The sequence below is a fragment of the Psittacula echo genome, assembly GCF_963264785.1.
Source record: "Psittacula echo genome assembly, chromosome: 1".
NCBI lineage: Eukaryota > Metazoa > Chordata > Aves > Psittaciformes > Psittacidae > Psittacula > Psittacula echo.
The window spans coordinates 57,599,108-57,616,744 of NC_137735.1; the positions used below are offsets into that span (position 1 = coordinate 57,599,108).

General features: G+C 38.2%; 1 protein-coding gene across 1 annotated transcript in view; it reads left to right on the forward strand.

The window, feature by feature from the left end:
* Positions 1–1,915: 1,915 nt before the first annotated feature.
* EGF (epidermal growth factor) overlaps positions 1,916–17,637 on the forward strand; it is a gene marked incomplete at both ends in the record, with an annotated part of 57,656 nt that continues 41,934 nt past the window's right edge. Inside the window, 4 exons of the mRNA XM_080634994.1 lie at positions 1,916–2,042; positions 11,230–11,361; positions 14,777–14,976; positions 15,966–16,147. Of these exons, the coding sequence (XP_080491120.1) occupies positions 1,916–2,042; positions 11,230–11,361; positions 14,777–14,976; positions 15,966–16,147 (641 nt within the window). The remainder of the gene's footprint in view (positions 2,043–11,229; positions 11,362–14,776; positions 14,977–15,965; positions 16,148–17,637) is intronic.

Genomic DNA, 17,637 nt, shown 5'->3' on the forward strand with positions numbered 1-17,637 from the left:
GGAACCGATGGCTGCAGAATCAGTAAAAAAGGTTCATGCAGAACGTACCACAGCCCCTGTAATCCTAGATGGGATGGCATTATACTGTGTTTTCACACTGGTTGCCCTTTTGTATTCCAGAGGACTATTTGGGGAAGCAAATGCTGTTTGGCATAAGTCTAGCCCTGCATAATTTACATTGCTGTTATTGTATTTTATAGCATGCAGAATAGAGACTCAGTTCTGAGCAGAGTATATGGAAATGTGGCTGCCATTTGTCAGTCAAGATTTAATTAGTTGCATTAGCTGTAGCAGTGGTGAAGCAAAGAAACGAGTGTGCCTGCACACAGGAAAAACATCAAGAAACAGTTGCTTTTAATGGAGCATAGCCCAATTTATAACTAGGTTTCATGCTTCTTATTTTCTGACAGTGCAAATCTGGACTCATTGATTCAGACAAATGCTGGGGGGACAGAATTCCCAGAGATGGAACTCATACAGCCGTAGGTTACTGTCTGATGCTGTTGCTGTATCCAGCTGTTGCATTAGTATTTATTCTAATATAACACTGCAGAAATTAAAAACAAAAACAAAAAAAGGAGGGGGAGAGGAGGAAGCAAAAAGTGACAGAAAAGCAAATTACTTATTCTTGTGCTTTAGAGCTTTGCAGTTCTGGGCCAAAAGACTGGAAAAAAGGATTTTTTTTCAATACTAGAAGAATTATGAGCTTGATGCACCTGGAATTTCTCTGGTTTATATACCTCAGCAAAACAAGTGTAAAAGAGCGCTGCATCACAACAGTAGCTTTTTACAGCACTGGTGTGCGCACATAAATGACTGCAAGACGTGAGATGCAGATTCAGAAGACATTGTCCCCATCTCTGGCAGCAGGCATTTTCCTAGAAATGCAGAAGGGCCAAATTCAGACCTGAGAGAGATGGTTGCAACTTCTTTGAAATCAGTATTGCAAATGCACACCCTAGGTCTGAACTTCACCTTAAGCCAATTTGAATTTTCAGTTGAAATGTATCAGAGAGACCAGAAGGACTTTTTTTCTTTTCCGCTTTCTGCATGAAATATTATGATGACAAAGTTTGTTTCTGGTGGTAAAACACATGACAATATTAAAATGAATGCTGCTAATCATGATTGAACAGGCATGGTATAAACCTGACTACAATCTCTGAGAAATAAAACTTAGCTGGCGTGCTGCAGGTAGTTCTCAAGCAGGAGGGGCTGCTTTTCTAAATAGACTTTATTTATTATGTGTGGCTGGGTATCTGCATTCTGGCTCAGTTTCCTGTAGTAAGGAACTGACCACATTACTATTTGCAAACACAAGGTTCACTCAAGTGGTACTAAAAAGAGAAGAGGTGGGGCAAGAGGAGCTTTAAAAAGAAAAGAGAACTCCGTCCAAGTTTGTATGTGAAAAGCAACTGCGTTCTGGAGAAGGAAGGTACCTGAAGATCTCGCTCCCTGTACTCCACTAAAGGCTGTGGTGAACAGTTTTCCAAATCTGCTGCTCTTAAGATTTAAACAGCAGCTTTGCTTGTTGTGAGGAGGTTCGCAGTGATCCTTGCTAGCATTGCTTTTAAGCTGTGTTAATTTTGTGGCAAGAGTGTCAGGCATTTCATACTTGGCTTCCAAAAGAGAAAAAAAAAAAAAGAAAGAAAGGCAAGAGGGAGAGAAAAAACCCGATGTGTGTGTGGAAGAAATCTCCCAGGAATTTCTTCAAGGTTGTGGTTAGACACAGTAAGGGCTAAAGTGACAAGAAAAGCAAGGCAAAGATAAAACTTGGTATTGTGATAAGATGTCTGAGTGTAATGTAAGAGATTGCGGAAACCTTTTGGGATTACACATGTTCATCTTGCCCTGGATATGACTGAATACAAGCTAGTTCTTCTCTAACGACAGTTCAAAAAAACCCCTCAAGATTATGTTTCTCTTCCTTGTTGCTTTTTTGTCAGTGGTTTTTCAAATTGGTTTTGTCAGCCTCTCAGCTCTGCAGCACTGGAACTGTCCTAATGGATACAGATTGAAGACTGAAAACTCTGCTTGTATAGGTAAGTTTCCTGGCCATTCACAGATTAAGAGAACTGCATTTGTATTCTCTTGATTGAACTTCATAATCTTCAGAGTTTTTTTGCAGATTGCTTGTACATTGTACTGGCAGAACTGATAAATCAGTCTCTCGATACCTTTTGCTTGTCATAATGAATAGAACTCATTTTATTTAGTTGTTCAGAAATCAGTCACTTCTCTGTGATTTTCTTTCTCAGAAAGCAGGATAAACTTTTATATGATCATTAAGAGATCTGAATTGTTCCCTAGTTACCAGAATTCATTGACATATCTTTATTGTGTCTGCATTTTCAATACATGTGCATGCTCATATTCATGCTTCTGTATATGTATAATTTGTGTATTGGTGTATTTTTGCATTTTTATAAGCATATAGAAAGTATTTTAATATTTATGTATTATTATATACTTAGATGTGGTCTAGACAACTTTGAAAACTGTTCTTTCAATGTTTATTGGTGCATGTAGATATGTGTGCTTATATTTAATATGTTTCATACAATACATGAATCACAGGCATTTGATACTGTAATACTAATGTCTGAGTGAAATGTGTGACTCTAATATTAGGCTAATCACCTCTACTGATATGGAAGTGATTACATTAATGGAGGTAAAATACCAGTTCCTATTCTTTGCAAAGTGTAAGACAAAGAATGTCAGAACCCTTCTCACTACCTTGCTACCTTAAAGTCCACATTTTTTTAGAAAGCCGGAGCCAATGAAGTGGTCTTTGCGGTAAGGAGATGAGGAAGCACTCTGTAAGGATTCAAGCAAACAGATCTAATACATGGAGTTAACGCTTTTGCCTCAGATTGCTTGGGCTTCAGAGGCTCTGACTCAGTTCTTGACATGATTCCAGTAAATTAATAACAGGTGCCTCCTCTGCGCATTCTGCCAAGAAATGTGATCTTGTAAGCTGAAAATGCAAGTATGCATGTTAAATGCACTAGTATTGACAGAGGAGGAGCTTGGCCTTTTATTTTGTGTGCAAATTATAAAGCTGACTGAAGGTTTATCCGAGAGCCAAACACACCTAGGGTGCTTCCACACTGATAGTTCAATTCAAATGAGAAGCATACTTCAATTCAAATGAGAAGCATACTTCTGAAACTAATCTCCTTGCTGCCAGCTCTTACTATGCTTGTCTTTACACTATGGAGCACTCTCAATGTGTATAAACTGGATTCCCTTTAGGACAACCTAAACCGGAAATTGTTCCCATAGGAGAGCATCTATCCTCTGCACTGTTGATGGCCATTTGGTCCATGGGACCAGACTAGACCTGGTTCCCCATAACCTCAACCTGAAATATATACAGTGTGCATGTCATACCTTCAGCAATTGTTGTACCTTACAGATCCAGTCCTACGGAGTCCACACCATTTGCTAATATGTACCTAGCTTCCACAAGCTAACTACGATGTACATTGGTTATGACTTCTACATTATTGTTTGCCTGATTAATAACTCATGTATTATGAAAGAATCCTTCTTACATGAAGGGAATTGCTTGGCTATTGTTTAACGAGTCAAAATGCACTCTAAATACTGACATTTAAAAGGCTTCAAAGATGTATTTTTTTATTCCAGTCACTCTTCCTCTAATAGAGACATAACCTGTCCTGCATTATGTCTTTTCTCTTGAAAATGAGAACATTCAGCTGCTGTATGAATGGGGGTGGCTCTAGGTAAAGCCCCCAAAAGGAATGACAAGTAGTTCATCAATATTTGCAAGAAATAGTAATAGAGGTCTTTTGTCAGAATAATAACTCTTGTGTAGCCCAGACCATTTTTCTTTAGAGGAAGAAGGTTGCATGTTTTCACTGGGGTCTAAGAAAGATGGGTTATTTAAAGGTAACTGAGTCCCCCGTTCTGACATCAGCTTAAAATAAATGATTAAATCAAGATGGCAATGACAAAAATTGCAAAAGTGCTTCTAATCTACCATAACTTGCTGATAAATGGATACGTTCATTTGCCAAACTAGTCTTGTTCTGACCTCATGACCTGTCCTCCCATACTTTCTGTCTTACAAACTTTGCTGTTGTGGGCCCCTCTGAAAGGCCTCTCCTCTCTTGGCATACCAAGTCAGGATCCAAATAATCTCTCTTAAAATAGCTATATAAAATTATGTGAGACATTTAGGGTTAGATTTCATTGTCCTTCCACAGGATGAGAAGGTCTTTGATCTTTGACTATCCCTAGAAATAAAAGGAACTAATTAAGAAGTGAGCTATTTAGCAATGTAAGAAGAGGACGACCTAGACCTTCATCTGTAGTGTCAGTATGGAAATCAAATCTAGAAAAGCCTACACACTTTCCAGTAAGTGTGGCTTGTAACAGTTCACTAACAGACAGCGGACACCTTCCCAGTTCATGGTAGTCCTTATGGCTGGCGAGATGCCACCACGGTCATAGACGATAAAGAACATTTTACAATTGGTATATTTATTACAGCTCACCAAGAATGGTCGCCAAGCCACAGTTCAGCTTGCTGTCACTGTTCACAGTTCAGTAGTATGAGTCATGTCTCCCACTCACCACTTTTATGCCCACTATTACCTTCAAAGCCTGCCTACAGCTTCCTACCACTTGCTTCCACTGCACCCTCTCTCTCACATAAGTAATGAACTAGAATATCATAGATCCGGTCTTCTGGTCAGAGCATGACTTGTGTATCCTGCACACAGAGGAAAGGAGTGGAGGAATCTATTCCACCAAAGCATCCTTCATTCTTACATTTCATTCAGAATTTCACCTTTGCTTAATCCCCTGTAATGCAATGGTCTCTAATTAAAAAGATACCCTAGCACATCTCATCTTTCACTGAGTCTATTTTACACAGTCTGGGCTACACAGGTGTTATTATTCCTACAAGGTAATAACATGTTCAAAGTTGGTCCTGGGAGAGCATTGATTTCTGCATGCATGGTACGCCAGAGGAAGGGCCTTACGCCTATTGGAATCAGTTGTCTGTGCCTTCCTGAAGTACTTCTTTAACAGAACTATTTTTTATTCTGTCATGTTGTATAGACGCTTTCCTCACTCAAGACCAAAGAGTTTCCCGCATGACACTGTTTATCTGAAGAAACCCCTACAGCAGCCCCTTGCATTGTCAGTTTTAGACTAGACATTAATGTCTGTCAGTCTTGGCCTATCCTAGGTAAAGATATTATGTTCTGGATATTGGCGGTGTTATTCGGCTTCAGGGCTGACTTTGAATAGTCACTTTGTCAGTTTTAAAAACAAAAGGAGACAGTTACTAGAAAAACAAACAAACAAACAAACATCAATATTGTTAAAAAGTTTCTGGAGAAGGCAAAACACAACCCACAATATTGAAGTTTTACCTTAAATTCCACACATCTCTACTAACTTCTGGCTTTAACTGATTAGACCTTGTCACTTCTTCAGGGCTAACATGCTGCACATTCCTGCAAAGCTATAGCCTGCAATTGAAGGTGACAACTGCAGCTATATAGGTCAGATGCTTCCTTTCTGTGCCTCAAGCTTTCCTTCTTTATTTCTTACTGTTCACCACTCTCCTGCCATGCAGCACGGCTGATGAGGAATATTAAGTTATTCCTCTTTGTGTTACATTTTTAATTTATCTTAATTAGCTAAATCCTGGCTTCACTTTGTTCCATACAGCCTTCTGAACACATACTGTTAAAACTTCTTATGTTATATTCTGTGAAATATGAAATGCCAGAACCTCACTAACTTACAGTTATCCTTTCTTTGCAAAATTGCATAAGGAGTAGTAAGAGCCAGTGAAATGGATAACTGTGTTTTTTACCTCTGTTAGGACATATGGATAAACCTGTTGAGACCCTACTGTATCCCCCTGTATTTCAGAAGAGCTGCAGTCAAGGCATGCTTGTTTCCTTGTTTTCAGTAGCTGTCTTTCAGCTAGCTCACTTCATATTATACTGCCCTGGGGAAAGATGCTTGAAAATATTGTTACTAAATAGTAGTGAGGAATTCTTGAATATGGGTCTGAGCCCACAGACCAATTCACAAGAAGATTCCCATTGAATTCTATAGAAATTGGATACAGCTGAATGTGGAAAAACAATATCTTTAGCTGTAAAAATTTGTATCAAAATAGGAAGGAGGCAAATCTGCTACAAGAAGTGACAGAAGTGGTATCACACATCACATGAAGCTTAACCCTGAACAGGGCTAAGGGGCAGACTCCAGGACCATTGGTTAATACTGCAAGACTCATCATCAGTTTTGCTCAATAGAAAATAGCAGATATTAATTTTGTGTTCTATTTTAAACAAAACTGACTACTTTCTATTATCCAGGTTGAAACCTGATTTTAAAGGGATCTAGATGATGGTATTTATTGATGTTTTTCAAAGAGGGCCAAGTGACAGCGTCATTAACTTCAACTTTGAAACGCAAGCCAATAAGATTATGTTGCAAGTCACATGATCCAGAAAGCAGACAACCACTTTGTAGTTACTAATTTACGCATAGAATTTATTCTGAAGACAAAACCAAATCTTTTTTTTTTTTTTATTTTTTTTATTTTAGTGCCCAAACCTTTGAGGTCTGAGTCCAGAAGGGTAAAAAATTCAAGACACTGTAGTCCCTTGAGATATTTTTTTACCTTTTCTTTTCAAGATATCTAAAAATGCATTCTAAATTTTATTTCTATTCTAAATTTGATTCTACTTTACATTTGATTAAATCATATGATTGCTCTTGCTGTCATATCTGTGATATGATCACCTCTGTGGCTCTGGACTGGAAGAGTTCAGGAGTTGATAATGACCTTATTGTATTCACAATGTATTTCTTACCATAGTATTTGAGCACATCATAGGATCTATTTTTCAAGAATTGTGGGTGATCAGGTTGTACTTTAAACCTCATTCAAAATCAGAGAGAGAAGATACTGAGCCGTGCCTCATCTATCTTATTGTGGTGTGCTGATAGATGGAACACGTTTTTCCATTTCTGGCTATCTTGTGCTCTTTGAGATGTATGCTTTTAACAAAATAGATAAAAAGCATGGGCTGCTTTCTTCGTAACCCAGATGAAATTTCAAGTTCAACCTTGCTGAAAAGATTATTGTGGTGGCTAGATACAGCAAATTGAATTAATTCCCAGCCCAGCTCCAAAGGAGTCAAATTTGAGTGAGGTTATTTGAATGTATGTATCTGCACATGCATATTTTATGTATATAATGTATGTATTTGGGGCCATAATGAAAAGCAAGTTCTGGCTCACTGTGGTTTCTCTGTATCCCTGCCAGGCATACTAATGCTTCACCTTCTGCAATCAGAGCATTTCTCAGGACTCTCAATAAAGTAGCATATTTGTATGCAAAGTCATTGAGAGCTGCCAACATCATGATGACATGATTCATCGGTTTTGCTGATTCTCAAGGCATTTCTTGCATAAAGAAGCCTTTGAGAACTGAGCAGAACCTCATTCTTCCTTTCAAGGCTGGCTGTCAAGGCATTGCAGACAGCTTTTGTGTTCACTAAGCCGATTTCTTTCACAGGGTAAAGTTCCCACTGGGGGATATGGTTGCCAGGACACGTAAAACAGCTACAGGAGGATGCAACTCCGTGCTTTGTTTTGACACTAAGAGTGCAGGTGAAGGCACTGCTAGTTACACCTGATGGATGGTTTTATGATCAAGTTCTCCTAAACCTTAAGAAACAGCCTTGCCCCCTCCCCCTTTCTTTTTTTTTTTTTTTTTGTACTTTAAGCAAAGAAGAGAGCATAGGACACTCTTCCATTGTTAGCACCATAAAAACTGAATGTTCATAGTGCTGTGACATGTTTTACAATAGTGCTGTGTCTGTTGGTGTTTCCTGTTTACCTCTGGAAGGGGCATTCTCCGGTGGCTGAGCTGACTGTTCCCACTGAACCCCTCGTCTTTTATTGAACTGCTATTCTTCCAGAATAGCCTTTCTTCAGCTGGGGCGATTGCTTGCTTTTCAGCATGGCTGAGATTTGCTTTATTATGTGAACTTTGGTGGGGATGAAAATGGGCAGATTGATAACCCTGAAATCCTTTCTTCAAGAACAATTACTGGGAGGCAGTGTAAATTCTTGTAGACTGATCAATCAGCATGCTCTTTCTTGGAGAGTCAGTTTTGTACACTCATATAAAGCTAGAAAATCCATCCTGTAAATAACAGGTCATTGTACCAAGTTGCCTAGGTACATAGCTCAGTAATCTGTGCTTGGTTAAACTATGTCTTCCCAATCTGATCCTGACTTGAGTATATCCACAGACGTTTTCCATACCTTCAGTTTGTCTTGGTAGCTAGCTCCCTTAGGGAATCACACTTCCTGTTAAAATGTGAACTTAATGTCTAAATCTGATTTCTCTGACTTCAGTTCTCAGCCATCAGTCCTTATTAAATCTTTCCTGCAAAAGATTATAGTGTCCTTTAGAAAATAAGGTATTTTTTCTTTATGAAGATATTTACATACTATGATCAATCCTTCTCCCAAGCCTCTTTCTGATAATCTAAGCAGACTGAGTGCTTTAAGTGTCTCACAGAAAGGCACTTTTCGTTACCTTCAAACCACACCTTTTATCCTTGTTGTATACACTTCCTAATTTTCCAGGATCCTTTAACAACCAATATCTAAGAAATACAAGCAGTGTGCCAATACAGTCTTGACACTGTCATACACAGAAGTAAAATTATTTCCCCACTGTCATCCATTTCTCTGTGTTTCTATGTGTTGTGATTTGAATTTTCTTGCCCAGTAACATGCTAAGAGGTCACTTTTCTGTCCAGTATTAACACAATCTGTAGGTTAGACCTACCTTTCTTATTGTTATTTAATGTGCTCTTTATTGATCAAATAATAGTTCTCTCATCAGTGTTTCACATTGCTCTCTTTCTTTAGCAGTGTTACATCTACACAGTCACCTTTATCACCCATACTTCTGATTTCCTCATACGAATAATATAGGTTTATTTAACAAGCTACTATTGTCATAAAAGTATATTGACTGATGTAAACTACACTGTAGCCTTTATCAACACAGTCTTGTACCTACTTTTGTATTGGTGACCAGATCAGATTAGCTGTCCAGCTTAGTCAGCCAGTTACTCTGTTCGAAGACCAGTGCGTCAAGGAGAGATGCAAACACTGTCCATACCTGCGGATTCCTTCAGGTCTCTGCTGCTACTGACAGCAGCTCTGACAATGAGCTGAGGTCACCAAAGCCCTCCTCTATGGACTGCCAAAGAGCCCTTTATTTTAAATCACATGCAGGCAATGTTAATCAGGAGTAACTAGTTTTAAATTGGTGACCTGGAGCTCTTGGTTTCTGTAGCCCATTAACAAACTTCTAAGATAATCAAACATTTCTAGAAGGGATTTGGAGGAGTTACTCTTTTAATGCGGTGGAGAATGGCATGTACATTGCTAGTATGTGTGGGAAAATATGATCCTGAAAGCAGATTGCTTGAAGAAGATTGTGGGTTAGAGTTTGAGTGCTTTATGGAATTAAGTTGCTGAAAATGCTTCTGCTTCACCTTCATAATCTGTTCAACAGAAATCAGTTGCATGTGCTCTGATTACGTTTCATACATTGTCAAATTAGTTCATCTACTATGTGGAACATAAGATTGTGGGAGAACTCTGAAAACAATTTGGAAACATCACTTAGTCTGTACAGACACATTAGGTGGCTATAAATTATTAACATTCTTATGAACAACTTTGATACCTGACTCACAAGAAGCCCCAATACATTTTCTGCTACATGTAGTTTTTTAAAAGGGTTAAAGAAGCAAGGTTCCCAGACCCATGGGATATCAGAGATCTGGTTGCCTAGAAATTTCATTCAGAGTACTGGTGTGAGCTGGTTAAATTGCAATTCCCTGTAGTTTTCATGAGGTACCATTTCTGACCTTCTTTGAACTATGGGAATCCTCACTTAATGCTCCTCCTGAAATACTGTGGTAATTTGCACTTGATTCAAATAATTATCTCGGATAAGTTACCCATGGGGAAGCACTTCCATTGTCCTAAATTCTTGATCAGGAATACAGGAAAAAAAATACTGTTGTGAGCTATCCTTGGAATAAATCAATACATATATGTAGTTTTGGCTATGAATCAATGTCCTTTAGTGACTTAATCAATCAAATGTGTCTCTTTAAAATAATTTGAATTGATTCCTTTTTTCCTGTATGTGCAAAGTCAGATGATAAAACCCAGAACAAAAGTCACTAACATCAAATGGAACTTGGGGAGGGAAAAAGCTGCTCTTTAGAGCAGCCCTCACAGCGGTTATACAAGAAATATACCAGGATGTGGTACTGTCAAATGTGAAGAACCTCAGGAAGTTACTATCAGATGCATTTGTTTTCAGTAGGAACTGAAGTTTATCTAAATTTTCTAGGACAATCATTCATGATAACAACAAAGGGGTTAATTTCTTTCCTATTAGTGCAAAATATGCTCTTCAGTGGTGACCTTTCTCTGAAAAATAAAGTCCTTAATTTAGGGCTTAATTAATAGTTACTGCCTCAAGCCCTGATAAAACACCATAAATACATTAAGTATCTTTTAATTCCTAAAGGCTACTCTACCAGTTAAAAACCCAGTTTCTAATTAATTTGCTTGTTGCCTTGGCTTGGACTTGTTGCTGTCAGAATACTGTGGGGGTTTTAGTGTTTTGTATGTGTGTTCGAGCTTTAGCTCAAACCAAAATGAGCTCACTGTGGAACTCGGTGCTGTGGCAGTCTGTTTGCTGTTTTGCTCTTTCCTAAAGTTTGGTAATTTGTTGGCAAAATTATTACTGTGGAAAGAGGGTAAAGAAGCAGCTGCAGGCAGCATTTGCATAGCAAATGATAACGCAAGTCACAGAAATAGAGGACAAGTCAAGTCTGTTCTCTGTGTCTGGGCAATCAGAGACCAGAGTGCCCAGACACCAGGAGAATGGTAATTCCCTTGGACACTCTTTTAATGAAAAATAAAATCGCTGTGCATTTGACAATGGACAAAACAGTAATTCTGAAACTAATGCATGAAACAATACAGCCATTCTTTCCCTTTTCAATGAAGAGATATTAAATTCTGTGACCAATTTATTATGTCAAGGGTATTCTTTCTCTTTGCTACTTTTGCTAGCTGAATTTTCCTCATCTGTTCAACAATGTGTTTCAGATATTGATGAATGCCTTGAAGGTGGTTTGGGAACCTGTGGCCAAACCTGTATCAATGTTCCAGGGTCCTACATCTGCTCCTGTTTGCCTGGCTACACTTTGGACATTGACAAAAGATCTTGCTATGTGAATGGTAAGGTAATTTTCTCTTTTATTAACTAAAAAAGAGCTTTAGACATTTAGGTAGCATTATTTTTCAAGGAGAACCATGCCTGGCTGGTCCCTACTCACAGTGGCTGGGGTGCTCTTTTTCACTGATGGAAAACTGCCTCTTGTACCGTGTAAATAAATGGCAAGGCCAAAGTGGGTGCCACAGAAGGGTAATGGTGAAGAATGGAAAGTATGGTGGTGGGAAGATGAATGAACATATGGAAACAAACAAATAAAACTAAACAATGACTTCCAGTTTAGTCGACACACTCTGTGTGCTCAGAACTGTAAACTCTCTTATCTCGTCTTTACTACTGCCAGGAAAATGCAGCAGTACATAAGATTTTGCAACCTTTGCCTTTTTCATTCTCTTGGTTTTGATGTTTTTCCAGTGTGTTTAGGTTATAGGGGCAGTGCTGTGAAATTTAAAGTAGGAAGCCCTTATTTTTGGTTTGGTCCATTAGCAGTTTCTTAATAAAAATGAATGCTACTGTGAGTTCTTTCTATTCCTTGCTCTGTTCTGAATGTATAAATAGTTTTTGATGTGTAAGAAGCATTTAAATGTTGAAAACTTTTAGCCTTTTGAAAAGGGGAATATACACAGTTGTGGCCTTTAAATAACCTTTATTTTGTCCTCAACAGATGCCACCTAGGGAAAAAAAATCTAGTTGGATTTTACTGATTGGTTTAATCCTATGTTGCATCTAGAGTACAAGGTGTGAGTGCTATGAAGTTCACCTCTCGCCTCTCCTCCTGGGTTTCCTGAATGTTTGGTTTTGGTTCTTTCCTGGGATATGTTACAGCTCTCTTCTGATCCAGGAGCACTGGTTTTCTTTTTCTGGCTAATTTTGACCTGGGACTCTTGTGAATGCAAAGATACAATCTGACAGGGCATGTTTCTGACCTAGGAAGTAGGAGATGTACTTGAGTCCCTGTGTATGTAGACTCTGGGACTATGAATGTAACCAAGAGTAGTCTGTGCAGCTCTCAAATTAGCGCCAACACAATTACTTTAGTCAGCTCCTAGAGTCATCATTGACAGAAACACATGACTCACAAAGATAGATTTTTTTTTTAATGAACTATTTTTTGAACTGAAGTGAAACCAAACATGTTACCCTACCCCACAGTGATATTTCTGCACAAGTATCTTTCAAAGAGCAATCCTACCTTAATATTTGAGGACTTCAACTTTTTTTTAAATGCTATTACTGACATTTGTAGCACCAGGAGAAAGTGACTGATAGTTCAGGAGACCCTGTGGTGGATAAAGAACAATGTTAGGTACAAACCTTCCCATAGGGGGTACGCTAAGTGAAATACCGTCATGTTTTAAAGACAGGAAGCTCTTTAATGTGTGTGTTGTTTACCTGTCAATTAAACCCTTGATAAAATTAAGACCCAAATCTGACTGGTGCCTCTGCAATGAAAGTTTGATTGTTTGGTCCCTAATCCATTTGCAACCGTCATTCACAGGTTCCTGATAGGAAATTCAAAGAGTGGAAAGGACAAAACCAAAGTATATAAATGCTCTTAGTCAACTAATTGGCAAAAATGCAGGCAGTACAGCTGCCAGATTCCTGAGATAAATCAACCTTGCTGCACTTCACTGTTCATTTACCATTTATGTAACGCAAGTCTTCATAGTTTAAATATTCTCACATGGGGTTGCTCAGTGCAAATAGCAGCAGAAAAATGGAGTCACTAAAATCCTAGAAGCAGCTGTTATAACTGAGTGATAGCTTGAAAATTTAAGATGCAACAGTCTGTTAGTATAGAAACAAAACTGTAAACAGGAGAAAATGGCATCTTGGGTGCTTGTCAGAACTTCCTTCTCTTGTAGAAATCAAAATTGGTCTCATTTCTCTGCTGCGAAAGGAGTTGAATCAAACAGCCTTGCAATCATGATGAAGCTGGGGCATCTGGCTAAAATTTGTACAGGTAATGTCTGTTGAGTTTAAAGCCCCAGGTTTCATACTACTAATAAAAATATTGAGTTAAAAGTTTGCTAAACTGGCCAATAAAAAAGAGTTTAATTTTCAAAGATAAATGTGCAAGAAAACTTACGAAAGGGTACATTTGAGTCTTTGATGGCATCCTTACCTGATAAATAAAGGGTTGCTTCTTCACTGCAGGAAGATCAAGTCAACAAGTCATTGCACAGGCTTGAAAGCTGTCATTCTGTTGGTTCTATATCAATAATCGTATTTCACTGTTACTTGGTTAGAGCATTACTTGTATGCCATGATCTGTTGTTTCAAGAAACCGTGTTAGAAACCCCCACCATTCTCACCGCAATCAGATTTCTTTGAATGCTGTTGTTGGTAAATCAAGGAGTAGGCTGTATACCCTCCTTTTTTTCATATATATATGTGTATATATGTATATATATATATAAATACTTCTTCTTAAAATGGAGGCTAATTGTGACTGGTTACATAAAAACTCATTTCCTCCTCTGCACATTTGATAGACATCCATGATACTCAAATTGCCTAAATGAAAACCATTGTGGTTTGGAAATGCAGTTAAGGTTCCCAGGGTAATATTAATCTTGCTCTGTGATGAAACCCTAAAAATAACAAAGAAACTTGATAAAATCTTAGTAATGTAATCTGCAGCCCCAAACATTCTGTCCAACTAATTATACTTCCATACTTATCACCTGGTTTTAAGGCTACATTAAGACAATTTGGACCATCGCTTGTTGCTCATCACATTCAACCTTAATTGGATTTCTAAAGCATAGGTCATAATTGGAGCACCTTTCATTTTAACACTTTTTTTTTTTTCTTAGTGATACTCTCTTACACTTTACTCAATATGAATATAGTTATTGTCTGGAACAAGTAGTTGGTGTTGAGCTGTAGAAGTTTTATATGTAGATCTGGTTTCCTTCAGCCGTCTGCATCACAAGAAACTTCCACAGACTCTTGCTTCTTCCTTTGCCCTGTCTTGGGATCTTCAATTTCCCTGTTTGGATAGCTAAATTGAGACTCCAAACCACCTGTCTGTGATAAATTCTTGCTATAGCACAATAGTTGGAAGCAGTCTTCAACTTAAGGATACATCCATGGCATAATTCTTGCAACCTCTGCAGGCAAGCATGCAGTGGTTCTTCTGACTTTAGACTAGGCTGTAGGTTTTGCCGTTACTGGCTAACAGACACTGCAATCTCAGTTTCATGACTCAGATTTTTGACCTAACTTTCAGCCGTAAATGTGAAAGGACCATTAAATTTATGTTGTATTGATTCTCTGAGATATGCCTAGAAAGTTATCATTAAAATACAAGAGAGATGGTTAGATCCTGAACTTTCTCTTTGGCTAGTAAAATACTGATGAGAACTTAATGCAGCAAAAATACAATGCTTATCCATTAATTGGTCTCTTTTGCAGAACCTGCACCATTCCTACTTTTCAGCCATGGAAATGCCATCTTTAGAATTGACACTGAAGGGACCAATCATGAAAGATTGGTGGCTGATACAGGTCAGTCAACGCTTATGGATTTTCATTATGCGGAAGAGAAAGTGTATTGGGTAGACTCTGAAAGGCAACTACTTCAAAGAATTCACCTGAATGGCACAAAACAAGAGGTAAAGTAATCAGTTTTCTGAAATCCTCCAAGTTAGGGGGCATAAAACCCTCTATGGAAACCACCTGCTCTTTAGGTACAATGCTGCCATTCCTGTTCATTGATTAGCACTTCAGACTTCTTTAATACCTTTTGTTGTTGCAATAGTTATGTTCCTGAATCTAGGCTGTTTTACTGGCATTTAGAATACATTCAGTATTTTCTGTGGATTAAGGGAAGGGGTGTTAAAAAATGAAGGAGAGGAAACTCAGACAAACTAAAGCTTTGAAGACAATAATGTTTCTAACATTTTTAAATTAATCTCTGGTGTTATAGAAGTTTGTCTTCCAGATTACTGTAACTCAAACTGGCACAAATGCTATGAGAAGAATGTGCTTGAATTCCTACTAACTTTTTCTCAAACCTTCTATTGGTTTCTACAGTTGCATAAATGCTTCTTTTAGCACTTCATCCTTTGTTCAGAAAAAGCTATGCAGTTCATTACATCTGACTGATTAAGAAGGGCAGACAGGCTGCTGTGGCTGAACTTTAACACCGCGAGAGCCTTCTTTTGTTTGAGATTGCCAGGGTTTGTGTACTCATGTGGAGTCTTCACTGATGTATTTTACGTTGATTTTTAGGGATCAGGGTCCAGCAACAGTCTGTTAGGAGGTCTTTCATCTGTAACAGTACAGGTCTGGGTATCTTATAGTGTGCCAGATGCAAGAAGTTGTAGCTAAAAGGTTAGTCCAGTGTAGTTCTCATGGAGAAAAGTTTTCCCTTTTGCATGGGGTCACTCAATTCAGAAGAAGTATGTGTAAGTACCAGGACCAAATAAAAGGGACTAGAAAAATAAGAAAGAAAAGTATCTACAGGTCTGAGAGAAAATGAAGCAGGCAGAGGAATGAAATGGGAACCTTCAGTCTGGCACTCCATTCCTTATATGGAAAGACTAGTTTAAGGCAATCATTGGGATGCTTCTTGTTGTCAACGTTTTTCTTTTGTTTACAGAGGCTATGTTACATAGACAAAGGCATTTCAGGGTTTGCTATTGACTGGGTAAATCAAGACATTTTCTGGGCCAATAGACAGAAAGCAACCATAGAAGCAACAGACATGAATGGGAAGAAACGACGAGTTCTTCTAAGAGGTGCTGGTCGTCCCACAAGGATTACCATTGATGCTGAGCAAAGGTAATTTTAACTAGGTTAGTAGTTTTAATATGATTGTGGTTTATAGGCTGCTGGGCTAATCTGTGCACAGTGTATTATCTATAGTCCAATACCTCCCTGGACTTTGACAAAAGATAAAAGATTAATAAGCATATAAGAGATAAACAGAGAGGTGTGTGGGAAAAGCCCACTGAAGTCTAATGCAGAATCTATACCTCTTGGTCATCAGGGAAAATTTTGCTAGTGAGGAAAGCTGAGGCAAAAGATGCATTGCTTGTTCTTTCTCAAAGTCAGCAAACTTTCAGGGCAGCAGAAAGCAGGAAAGCAGAAAGCAGCAAAGGGGAATGGTGCCTGCAAATGCGGGGAGTCCCTTTTGCTCCGAACTTGGCACACTTAGAATATAAATTGGTGTATTTTCTGAGAAAAAAGTCTAAACTGAAAGCTGCACTCCTGTTTCTCTTGTCTCTTTGCCAATTGCTCTGAATATTGGTTCTGAATCTATCATTGATACTTTCTGTCACTAGTAATTTGGCCTTCATAGAAATGCTTCATTCAGCTTCAAGCCTTTTACACTGAGAACTACACTCACATAAGAGGTTTGGCCACCCCGCAAGTTATCAGTGTGAGTTGTCACTGTGGTCTCCCTATGATAATTTCTCTTTACACATAAGTCTCTTCCATTAAAGTTGCAAAGACAAAAGCTTTAGAAGACTTTGAGATGCTTCTGTTTTGTACAGCAAAAACATGTTTTTGTTGCCACTTCTGATTCATAGTAAAGTTGCTCAGCAGTGTGTGAAACTCTTTTAATATCAAAGCTTTTGTGTCCTTTCCTAGTACATTTATACATAAACCAATCTTCTAACGCCAGGATCATTACTGGTATTCTTTGGAGTCTTGTCACTTGGGTAGGATTTAAAGGCCTGAACATCTGTATATATATTTATAATATTTTCTGGTTTGCTATTAAATGTAGTATTTTGCAGTCTTCAAAATATTCAGAAGTCATCAAAACCACTGTCAAATGCCAGCAAAATATGCTACAAATAGTATTATAGGGATATATTTGCTGAAGTTATGCAAAAGTTTGGGGAGACACAAGTGCGTATATTCACCTAGGTGTGATTCACCATGCATAAAAGCTGTATTCATGACCTTACAGGAAGGCTAGTAAGTCAGTAATAAACTGTAATCTTCTGTCCCTACACTGATTTACAAAAGTTGTGCATAGAGACTATAACCACCTTGGTTTCTTAGTTTCCTTATCTGTAAAAAAATGCATCCTAGCATTCGAACTCTGAACTTCCAGAGTACTGATGTTTATTAAATAACAGGTGCTACTGAAATGCAAGCAGATATTAATTGTCTAAAAATGGCAGTATAAATTTGGGGTGTCTTTCTGGAACACGTTTTCACTTATACATTAGTAATCTATGACAACTGTGAGGAAACTATGAGAGTATGTAACAGTGCAGAAAAGCTGTGAAGCAGGGGTTGATGCTTTCTGCTGATTT